This window comes from Carassius auratus, unplaced genomic scaffold, assembly GCF_003368295.1.
Source record: "Carassius auratus strain Wakin unplaced genomic scaffold, ASM336829v1 scaf_tig00036594, whole genome shotgun sequence".
In the NCBI taxonomy this organism is placed as follows: Eukaryota; Metazoa; Chordata; class Actinopteri; order Cypriniformes; family Cyprinidae; genus Carassius; species Carassius auratus.
The window spans coordinates 81,756-93,839 of NW_020526314.1; the positions used below are offsets into that span (position 1 = coordinate 81,756).

Consider the following 12,084-nt stretch of genomic DNA (forward strand, 5'->3'; position numbering starts at 1 on the left):
GGATTTGGCCACGTGTTTATTTTAAGTTCTTATGCCTAGTCAAGGCGAAGAAATAGCACACTCGGCACGTTTGCACATAAACACACCCATTTAGAGGCACAAGGTAACCCTGAATACGTTTGTAGACATAGTGGATACTAGTAGGCTCTTAGTCAATTAAATGTCTTTGACAATTGGTTTAATTTATAAAATATCAACAGACAATAAACCATTTTTTTTTTACATTTAAACAAAAGAAAATAGATTTTTTACCACACCTCAAACTTACAAAGCATGAATCATTTTAATTAAGAAAACCACATTAGCCAATTCTTTCTCTCTTGGGTTAGGGTTAGTAATTATACACTTGTATAAAAAAAAAATAAACAAGCTGAAACTAGTAAAAGTGGCATCAATAAAATAACAATACTTAATGGTTTAATTTGACAAAGTTTGACAACATGCATACTATAACTGTTGACATACACAAATATTGTTTCATTTCATTCACTCAACATGGAGGAGACTGTAATTATGAAATTATGACTGTAGAAGTAATAATGAATTATCAAACTATTTAAAAACAGGAATTGAACAGGAAATAATATGTAGTTTGCAAATATACAATGTAATGCGTGCTGTATCTTGAAATTTTTGTGCTTTTATATATATTATTCAAGCTATAGTAGTGCAAATGCAAGTCTGTCTTCCACCTGTATACAAAATACATTTCAAACCTCATTTTCCCACATATCTCTGGACTGCAGATTTCAGCTGTTATTTTTTCTGACATTACTATTCCTTTTGGAAGACTCCCACTGAAATGAATGCATACATGTGCAATGCATCAAAAGTTGTTTGATGCTGAAGTTCTGCTAAGAAAGACAAGAGGTTTTAGTGAAGTTCTAGAAAAAAATGCTAACTAACTACAGAAGTCACACACATTTGTGTGACTTATGCTGTGTGAATGCTTAGATGTTCAGCTTTGGGTGGCTGCTTCTCAAAGTGTTACTTTCATTGTTCCCAAAACTAAAAATCAGTCCTGCCTTCATTCATGTACACTTTGATTGGCACAGACTGTTCAGAACAATTCTACATGGGCGTTCAGTCACTTCAACAGAACACTAAAACTTTGACCTTTTAGTGTTTATGAAGGAATCTGCTTAAGTTCTTTCACAGGCTGTAAACACAGACTACATCCACCCATTAATGACCATTACCAACCTAATGACAGTTCTGGCTGGCCAGGAAAAATAAAGATGGGAATAACTAGTAGGTAGATCAGATATTTTTATCTGTGCACGGAGACCTACACATTTATGGAGTGTTGTTTCTGGATTGTGCAGTGGATGGACTGCAGTTGGAACTCCGCATTGCGTGGCTTTAACAACTCAACAGCAGTCTTTGGTGCATCTTTTACTGGTCTTAAACCAGTAAGCCTATTCTTTGAGTATTTTGATGAAACTCAGACCGTGTGTGGGGGCAGATTGCTGGTTTGCTGGAATCTCAAACAGCAGTACCAGCATAGGCATCTCTTGAGATGTGAAGTTCTCATGTGAGGGCACAGCAGTGTAAAATAGACATGTGCATATGTATGCATGTATATGGGAAGGCAAAGTGTGTGGATAGGGGTTGCGTTCTATAAGCTGCCATTGCAGTTGCGACAGAGTATCTCATCTTGGTCAGGGAAGAAGCCAGCACCCACCAGCGACACAGAGCATCGAGAGCAGGAGAAGCACGGCTGGTGCCATTGCCGTTCCTCAAACGAAATGTACTTTCCTCCACCAAAACCTAAAAGGAAATAAAAAAACATGTAAGATCTCTGTGACATTTCAGGTGAGTTCATCACATGACGCCAAAACTAGGGATGCACTGGTTGACCATCCATAAATCGGAAACCAAAATGACGTCCTTGCAGATTTTACCTGTAATAGGTTTTTTGCAGGCTTCACACTTCTTAGCGTACAGATTCCCAAAACATTTGAGGCAGTATGGGCTGTCATCACGGGAGGTGAAGTGCTGGCCAGCTAGTTGGACTTTACAGCTTGTGCACACAAAGCACTCCTTATGCCATGGCTCATCCCTATAGGTCACACCACCTTTAGCCAAGGCCTGAGGTGGAGAGAGTTCATCAGAGACACAAGCAGTAACCTGTCAGCATGAGCTTCTGTATACTTGACCTAAATAAAGCTACCTGGAAAAAGGTATGACAATCAAATGTATTAATTTACAATTGTTTGTTATACATGAGTGAATTTACTAGTTTCCAGTAATTGAGGTTGGATAGTTTTAAATAGATTGTTAAATGATTGATAATATTAGAGTGTCAAATTACATATTAGAATGAATTGTGGAGGATCATGTGACCCTGAAGAATGGCATAATGGCTTCTTAAAATTCAGTAATGCCATCCAAGGAATACATTTTATTTTATAATACATTAAAATAGCATACTTTTACTGTTTTTACTGTATTTTTTATCAAATAAATGCAGCCTTAGTGAGCACAAGGGTCTTTAAAAACAACAAAAACAAACATCTTATCTATTCAATTTTAAATTCTTAAATTTTACATTTAATAGAATAGCAGCTTTACTTAATTGATTTAAAACACAGCTATTATATAGATGTGTTTGGTTGTTGTGTTGTGTGTTGTTTTTCTGAGCGGCCTGTAATAAATGAATAAAATTTATTTTCTTTTTTTTGTATTTCAGAGAAGTATAGAGCCAAGACTGCAAACAGATGGTGGTGTAATTGTAATGTTGAAATTGACAGCCAGAGTTAACCAGTGACCAGCAAGACTTCTGATATGCAACAGGAAGGAGAGATGATGTCAGAATTCTGACTTTTTGTGGAGCGAATGTGTGTGTGTGGACTGATGAATAACACATGGTTATGTATTTCAGGTAGAGAAGCTTGTAAAACCACCACTGACCTGTTTACATCGGGTACAGCGCGGTGCGAACTTGTTCTCATAGCAGGTTACACAATAGTGGTCATCTTTATCTGGGATAAATGACTTGGAGCCTATTGGTTGTTGACAGCTGTTGCAAATGAAACATCCCTCATGCCATGTGGAGCCGGCATACTCAAGCTTCCTGGATCCTGAGAGAGAGAGAGGGAGAGAGAGAGAGAGAGAGAGAGAGAGAGAGAGAGAGAGAGAGGGGGAGGAAAGGAAGCCTTTAAAATAAGGCTAATACGTTTCCTTGTTTTCGACTGCTGCTCAGACCACGTTACCACAAACTTACACTTCTGGCTGTTATCAAAGCTAGACTATGATCAAGATACTGAAATATTTTCTCCAAACTAGAAGAAAGACTTTAAAACAAAGGCCATGATGGATAGTATTTTTTGGGAAGTCGTGGCCTAATGCTTAGAGTGTCGGACTCCCAATCAAAGGGTTGTGAGTTCGAGTCTCGGGCCGGACGGAATTGTGGGTGGGGGTAGTGCATGAACAGCTCTCTCTCCACCTTCAATACCACGACTTAGTTGCCCTTGAGCAAGGCATCGAACCCCCAACTGCTCCCCGGGCGCCGTAACATAAATGGCTGCCCACTGCTCCGGGTCGTATGCCATTGTTAATGGCATAATTTGGCACAATTTCTGTGGAAAATGGTTATAATATTTCTTATTTTCTAAGAGTCTTGCCACCTGTTCGACCACCATTGCATTATCTCATTGTAGGACCTGCTGATGATCAAGTCACCAACAGTCCCTTTACCTGGTTGGACTTCATGTTTCTTAAGCGATCTCAAGAGATTTACACGTTACCCAGATCAAAAGACTTGTGCAGATCCTTGTTAAAGAGGCCCCACTGCCAAAATTTACTTTACATAAAAGCTTTACATAGAGAGCAAAAGAAAAAAGTTTGCAATCCACTGAATAACAAAAGACATTTTGAAGAAATATCAAGTTACAGCAAGGCTGTCTAGCTCAGGTTCAAGACTCACCCCAAAATATATCACAACATTCATCAATGCAAAGTATTAACCACGAAACGGAGCCCTCCATCCTTTCTCCTTCCCTTGTCATCTGCACATCACAAACAAAGGTCCTTACCACTAACAATGTATTACATGCATGAACTGGGACTTTTGTTTTTGGAGGTTGTAATACAGCTTGATTTGTTCACTAGATTTATCTGTGAAAATAACAGCTACACATTTTAATGGCAGAAGCCACTGGACTTCCAATTTACATTTCCAGGACGAAATAAAAGTACTTGCAAAATAAATGTTAAAATTAAAAAATTTTTGATACACCTCATCATAGCTGCTTTCTCATTGCTATGATACTCAGTGCACAACTTTGCCGTCTAAAGGTGACTTATATCCAGTATGCAAATAAATGTCAGGAGGAAGATCAATCAAGATTCAGTATTCAAATAATATGACAACATCACATTCGGTTACATTGTCAGTGCTGAAAATTCCAACAGTGCTTAAAATCTACACAAACCAAGTAGACCAACACATCCGAGACTAAAATTGTTAACAAAATGGCAGTAGATTACAGTTCAAAAGTTTGTGGACATTAACATTCTCTTATGTTCACCAAGACTGTGACGGTGAAGCTGAATTTACAGCAGCCATTACCCTGGTCCTTTAGAAATCATTCATGCTGATTCGTGCTCAACGTTGAAAACAGTTGTGCTGCTTAATATTTTTGTGGAATGCATTTCAGGATACTTTAATGAATAGAAATCTCAAAAGAACACGAAATCACTTTTAATCCATTTAATGCATCTTTGCTGAAACCACACCGATCTTACTGACCCCAAACTTGTGAAGAGTAGTGTGAGTGGTAGTTAAATTAAAAACAAACTCTAACCACAACTCTAACTGAATTTATGGAAAATCAATGCCTGGCAGGAATTTAGAAAAATACATAAAAGGACTTTCAACGCAGGGCTCACTTTGCAAGCGAAACATACGTAACTTCTTGGACTTCTTTACTTCTTGGTTACCTGCATTTCAGAGGGATGCAGCCTTGCTGAAATAGTTTACTGGCTTATCTCCTCGTATCATCAGATGCTTGGATGGCAGCCATGCACAATGATTTGGCTGAGAGACAGTAAACCAGGCTGACTGGCAATTATTTTGTCACATTTAACCTGGTCCTCACTGCTCAACACCTCCTCACTTCTCTCTCTCTCTCTCTCCATTTTGGTCATGCTGTTGGTACTGTTTGGCAGAACTTTCCCCCTTTCTCGGTTTTGGCTCCTCCATGTTTGTGAATCTAACTTTACCTGCATACCTATGGCCATGTCAAGCTGTCTTTTTCAGACTTGCAGTCTTACACAACAAAAATGAGCACAAACTGAAGGAACTGTGCCAGATTGCGAAGGGACTAGATCTGAGACCAGTCTGAACAAGAGTTGTTGGGTAATGACTGATGAGGTGTGCTGAAGTCATTCATACCAGGCATGACAGTTTTATCGCAGGCCACACATTTGGAGGAGAACTCATTGCAGTAGCAGTCGTTGCACAGAAGAGCATCGTCCTGGCTGGTGAAGGGCTCGTCTGCCAGCGAACGGTCACAGCGGAAACAGCGGAAGCAGTGCTCGTGGTAGTGACGGTCCTCGTAAAATAGCTCCTGAAGCACACGGACACAACACCGAGATGTTATGAACATTTAAAGATAGAGGTCATGCACAAATCATGTTGTATGACCTTCTTTCGTCAGTGGAACACAAGAGGAAAATTGCTGAAGAATGTACTTCTGTTTTCCACAGAAGAAAGTAAGTCATAGGGGTTTGTAGTGTCACAAGAGTAAATCATGACACATTTTTAAAGTGAAATCTCTCTTTAACCAAGAGGTTTTCAATACAAACATGAACTAACAGCGGATGGTGCACTGGGGTCTCCATATAATAATATTAAACAATTGTGGTTAATGTTAAAGACAAGTTGACATACCAACAGATTAGCTGTGTTTATGAGAAAGAAAAAGCCAAAATAGGCAACAAATTAAGCCGCTTTTCCTCGATCCCAAGTTCATTTCTGATTAAGATCTTAAGTAATGGCAATTCAGCCTCTCAAATGCTAGCACATGTGCATCTAGTTATAAGTGTCTCTGTGGAGAACATGGCGCCTGGGTCAACTCCTCATGTAAAATATGTAAACGCATAGTAATAAGACAGGGAGGGTGAAATTTATGGCCTGTGGTGGAAATGGCCAAGACAAACAGTGACTTAATTTAGCATCTGCTGTCCCTTATTGTCAATAAGTCACCAGACTCTTTGTGTGTAAGCGCATTAACTTTGCGATTTCCTGTGGGGAGTTTACTACAGTGGTAAATGAACTGCATTGTTTGGTTTTATTTCATTTTGAAGGGATTAGTTACCCTTGAAATGGGAAGGATTAAAGACTCAAATGTTAATATTTTGCCTTAGGTTTTTAACATTGTTGCCCTTACTGAAGTTGAATGACATTTCTAATTGGACAATAAATGCCTCTCTCAAAAGAACTGCCAAATGGACAGTTTCAGCCTGAAACCACATTAAAATGCTTTTACAGTGTAACTGAGCCTCAAATTGTTCCAACCACCGTGGATATGATCCTGTAAAATCAACATTTTGCTGTAATAAGTAAACCAGACACTATTTGCACGGCTTTTCAGGGAATAATTTGATCTTGGTTGTTAGGCAAATTAGTTATGTTGACTAACAGAAAGAAAGATCTGAAAGTGTGATCTGTGTCATTGACCTTTTTGTATGCAAATTTTCATCAAAATGCGGTCACATCTTAGAGCAACAGTCCATATTTCTTTACATTGTATTTCAAAGAGCTGCCTAAACATTCTGCAAAAATATCTTCTTTTGTGTTCGACAAAGGAAATAAAGTAATAAAGGTTTGGAATGACACAAGGGTGAGTAAATTAGAAGAACTATCCCTTTAATAAACGCTACTCACTCTTGAATCATGGCCAATCAGCTCTTTGCACTCATCACAGGTGTTGGCGAAGAGGCTGTCGTAGCAAGGGATGCAGTAAGGGTTGTCCTCCGCCTGGATGTACTTCCTGCCGTATAAGGACTCCTTGCAGTTGTCACAGTCAAAGCGCTCGCTCATGTTGCTCCTGATCTGAGTCAGTCCCTGTAACACACATTCAGACAGGTGAGCCTTCAAGTCATGCCTACATCGCGCCGAGAGACACAGTCACACACTAACAAACACAAACAGGCTGATCTGTCATGAAGCACTGTGTAAAACGTCTATTAAGTTTTATAGCTCTGTAATGATAGCTGGGAAATGAGAGGAAGGAATCAGGAAATTTAGCCAGCGCACAACTCTGTGCTGCATGTGACGTGGCAACTGTAGCGGAGCTACAACTGGAGCCCACTTTTAGACATTTCTAAGTTTGACCCCACTTTTTGAGAGATGATCATTGTGTTTTAAAAGCTTTGTTTGCTTGGCAACGGAGCAAATACCCATGTTTCTCAATGTTTTTTTTACGCTGTAGCAAGATAAAAGATCAAAGCCTTTTTTCCCCCAAAATGTTGTCTGCGTCTTGCTTTTGCATAAAAGAGAACGACACCTTAATATAGGTAGCCTTTTACATAATCAGGCGAACATTGCATCAGAATTTTATATTCACAAACCAGAATTATAGATGAATGATTATTAATAAATTTAAAGTTATTCATGAGCCCAACTTTTCAAACCATTGCTAACACATATGACTTAATAGGCTAAATAAATAAATGTGACTTACAGGCATTTTCCTCTTTATTATAGTTTCATCAAAATTCCTTTAGATTATAAATATCGGAAATAATTCTAATAGTTCAATTCTCACTAATAACTAGTTGCTTATTAGCATGCCTATTATTAACATATTGCCTGTTTATTAGTGTTTATAAAGTACATACTGTATAATGCATGACATCCATAATCCTACCCAATACCCTATTCTTAACAACTACCTTATAAACTATTAATAAACAGCAAATTAGGAGTTAGTTGAGGCAAAAGTCATAGTTAATGGTTATTTAATAGCGAGAATTGGACCTTAAAATAAAGTGTGACCTAAATATCTAACCCTGAATTTCTCACTTAGTCATCCACGTGCCGAAAAAAAGAGAGACCCCTCACTGCCTGATAGATAAAAGGCCTGCGAGATCACAGAGGTAAGACTATATTCTTGACTGTTGGAGGTCTGTGCATTTGTATGCTTCACAAGCAAATATTTGTGAAGTAAACACTTCTACCTTGGATGTGCAGACCACCTAGGGAGATTGTTTAGAGAACCGCAAATGTGACAAGGACTCTTCGTTTTATTTTTTTGGAAAGAACAAGCACTGATCCCAAAACAACATCAGATGCACTAGGGGAGTACGGATCAGATTTGTTCACATTCGGTACAATAACATACCCCACGTTCACAATGCGAGGTGTTAAAACCAAAACCAAAACTGACAGTGTAATAAAAACACCAGCTTGACCTTAACATGAGCATACGGCTCTGCAAATAATATTGTTACAGCATTGCGGCAACGCTATCAGGTTGCCAAAACATTACCGAAATGTTGGAGGAAAGCCTTATGATAAATGATAGGCCTTCCTAGCAGAGATGAGCTCAGTGTATCAGTTTCAACCCAGCTAATAATAATAATCAGCCACCACTGAAATGATGAATCTATTTGCATTTCCTGTCTTACACACGGCCACAGGAAGGGTGTAATCACAGGATGCCAGATAAAAGATATCATCTTTCCGCTTTCCCCTGGCATGACAAAAGGCTTAAATGATCGTGGGTGTGAAAGGCTAAAATAAAAAAAATCGCAACACACCTTCCGAAGCTTCATAAATAATCAGCTGACGCTCTTTTACTATGATGATACCACTTACCCTCAGCTGAGAGCTGCTTCAAAAGCTTCTTCGCCTTGGCTCTGCTCTGCTCGTAAATTAGGGAGTGTTAATGTTAAAGGCTCCTCTGGCCTGAGGCTGCCCCTGGTTTACATCATTACAGACCTGCGTTTGAGGGAATATGAACCTTCTTCGTTCCCATCAAGACTATCATGGTTCTGTATTTCTTGCAGCTCGATGACATCATCACACATTTATTGGCCTTTTTTAGTCAAATGTACATTTAAAAAGCAAATTTGCTTTTAAAATATATTATGGCTTTTTAGAGATAAGGCAATGTTCATTCAGGATGTAAAATGTCATGTGTGACTCTCCAAAAACCTATACATATGAATTAAAATACTTCTCACGCTGAAAATATATTTAAAAACTTTTTTAAAGATAATGAAATTATTTTAAAATGTGCACACTCACATATTCAAGGTGTAAGAAAACAGTATTATTACTTGATGGTTGCACCACTTAATATTTATTTATTTTAAACTTGATTTTTCCTTCATTTATTTATTTACTTATTTATTATTTAAGCAATGTTTATACTGTTTATATGATAATGTTATTATTTTGAATTAGCTTATTATTTAAAAAATTTTGTTTTAATTTTACTTAATTTTTTTTGTAATTGTATGTGCTTTTGACATTTTATTATCTGTTTTATTTTTATTATTCAATTATTTATATATATATATATATAAAAGTTAACATAAATATCTTACTAAAACAAATCACTCAAAACACAAAAATATAAACTGCAAAGAATAATTAGGAAGTTACCTCTATAACTCCATTTTTTTTCCATCAATACGATTGTTTTAACAGAAATACAAAAAATCCTAAAACTGGGCATATAAATGTAACACGTTGTAAAAAAAGAAGTCATGGAGGTCTGATAAACATATTTTAAATGTACATGAAGAAAATGCATTGCTTATAATGAGAGTCAGCAGATCTAAGCATCTCTGTTCTTTGATTTAGCAAGCATATGCTAAATGTCACATTAAATTTCATCTAAACACAAGACAGGATGTTGGAAGGATCACCAACAGCACATTGAAGGCCTCATCGTTCACCCAAGTAACGTCAACAATAGCCTTTCTGCAGCCTGACTACAAGTGTGTTTACAGTCTCTGGGGAGACGTGAGCTTCAGTTAGAATAACTCTCCTCCTGGTAATCATTAAAGATGAGGTAGGACCCAGTCCTTCACTGTATGGAGGGAAATATTGTTCCAGCTATGACAATATATAAATACTTATTTAGTCAAGGATGGGCTTTGTTATTACTTCCTTTTTGTGCTGAGTTTTCTAAAACATCTTATGAGAGCAACAAATGGAAGCAACATGAGAGTAAATGGGCAATTTGGACTAAAGTGGAGAGCATGATGTCATCAGTGACCCCAGGGCAAGACGTCCAGAAGCTGGAAAAAAATGAAATGAGACCTCTCCCTTTACTTATAAAGTTAGAGCTGGCTGTGGTTGACAGCTAACGTGATATTCTGTACAGAACCACGAGGAACCTTCTGACACACTGCAGTTGAAAGTGTAAGCAGGAATTTCCTCTTCTTTGTGTTTTATGAATGATCAACTGGACTCTGGTAAAATACTGTAAGCAAAACAGTCCTTAAAGGTTGACGATGTCAAACAAAACACCATGACCCATCAGCTCTGTTTATTTCATCTAGTCTGGAAAATATCACTGCTTTCAGTCAAACCATTGGCATATATCTTCAAGTTCATGAACATGTACTTCATGGAAAATGTGTTTTCTTTCTTTCTGTCACTGTCTTCTGTGAGTGTTGTGTTTGTTTAGTGCCATGTGCTTTTGTCTCTTTTCTTACCTGTGTTTCTCCCTTGCTCCCGGACTCATTTACCTTCACTCTGCACACCTGTCTCTCAATCACACACACAGCTGTTGCTCATTGTCATGGACTATATATTCTCGTCACACACTACTCTGTCTGGCTGAATTTTATGTCTTATGTTTAATGTTATCTGCTAATCGTTGCTTGTGTAAACCGTGTTTCTAGTTCTTGCATTTCAGCTTGTTCTCTGTTATTCGTTTCTGTTTTGTTTTTGCCCTGTTGGCCTTTTTGTTCTCTTTTGTTAAAAAGTTATATTTCCCTGCATTTGGACCCAGACCCTGTTTCTTCCTCTGCACGTCCTACCGTGCCGTGACACTTTCATTCTTAGGTCTATCTATCTATCTATCTATCTATCTATCTATCTATCTATCTATCTATCTATCTACACATACACAAAAGTATTATGTTTCAAAAACTGAAATTGTCTACCCTGGAAAAAATCTGGGATTTTTTTTTTTTTTTTCAGTTCACCTGAAATAGAATTATTTTGCTTACAAATATTACATGTGAATAGTCTTGCAATGAATTTTATTTATTATATATTTACTAACCATTACTTAAAAGTCAGCTTGTGGAATTTCTGGTCTCTTGTCTAATAATTTGGATGATATTTTGCTTTATCCATATTGTTGTTGCAGTTCCCTTATTAGTTAACATACTAAGAACCTAACATACTTCAACCATTTTACTGCTGCTGATTGCCTGGTGATAGTGAACATTCTGAGATGAAATGCAGCTTTGTGGCTTCCCGCATAGACAGTTGCCACATCCTGTGTCTTTGGTCACTTTCAATGCTGTCAGGTCACCTTCCTGCACTAATATGAAGGAAACAACAGTTTAAGAGACTTTAGGCCAGCTCTTAAATATTTCACAGCAGCTATCTTGTTGACTTATGGTCCTATCTGTATATGAAGGACATGGCGGTCCTTCTCAGAACAGTTTGTGAGATTCTTGGGGAATGACAAGGTCACAATAGCATGTTTGTCTAACTTCAGAGAGGCCAGACTGAAAGGGAGCGAAGCAGTAGGGGCACGCAAACTCCCTTCCCACTGCAGTTTCATAGACAACAGCACTAATCCTCTGACCAAACTCCTATCATGCTCCGCTTCACTTTAAACGAGCCGGCTGTGCCTCAAGCTGGGAAACTGACCCGGACCCTTCCTGTTCCAGAGCTCGGCCTGTCAAACGTCTACCTGGGCAACAGGAGGCAATGGCTACTTGCCACCACACTATAACAGCCCAAAACCTACTTTTACCGTGTATCATCAGACAGTGTTGCCAACGAATTAAATATTCTGTCAATGGAATAACATCCTGTCCTGTGTCAAGGATTCCATTGCAGAATAGATCCTGTCAGACTGTCATGATTTGTCACATTAT

At 38.1% G+C, this 12,084-nt stretch overlaps 1 protein-coding gene across 1 annotated transcript; it reads right to left on the minus strand.

Annotated features, from left to right (window-relative positions):
• On the minus strand, nt 1-7,090 carry LOC113082595 (four and a half LIM domains protein 3-like). Its single transcript, XM_026254171.1, has 5 exons — nt 6,893-7,090; nt 5,399-5,573; nt 2,914-3,083; nt 1,905-2,091; nt 1-1,770 (listed from the first exon to the last, which is right to left on the minus strand). Exons 1-5 carry the CDS (start codon nt 7,046-7,048, stop codon nt 1,619-1,621), a joined length of 840 nt encoding a protein of 279 aa, XP_026109956.1. The 5' UTR covers nt 7,049-7,090; the 3' UTR covers nt 1-1,618.
• Between the last annotated feature and the right edge of the window lie 4,994 nt (nt 7,091-12,084).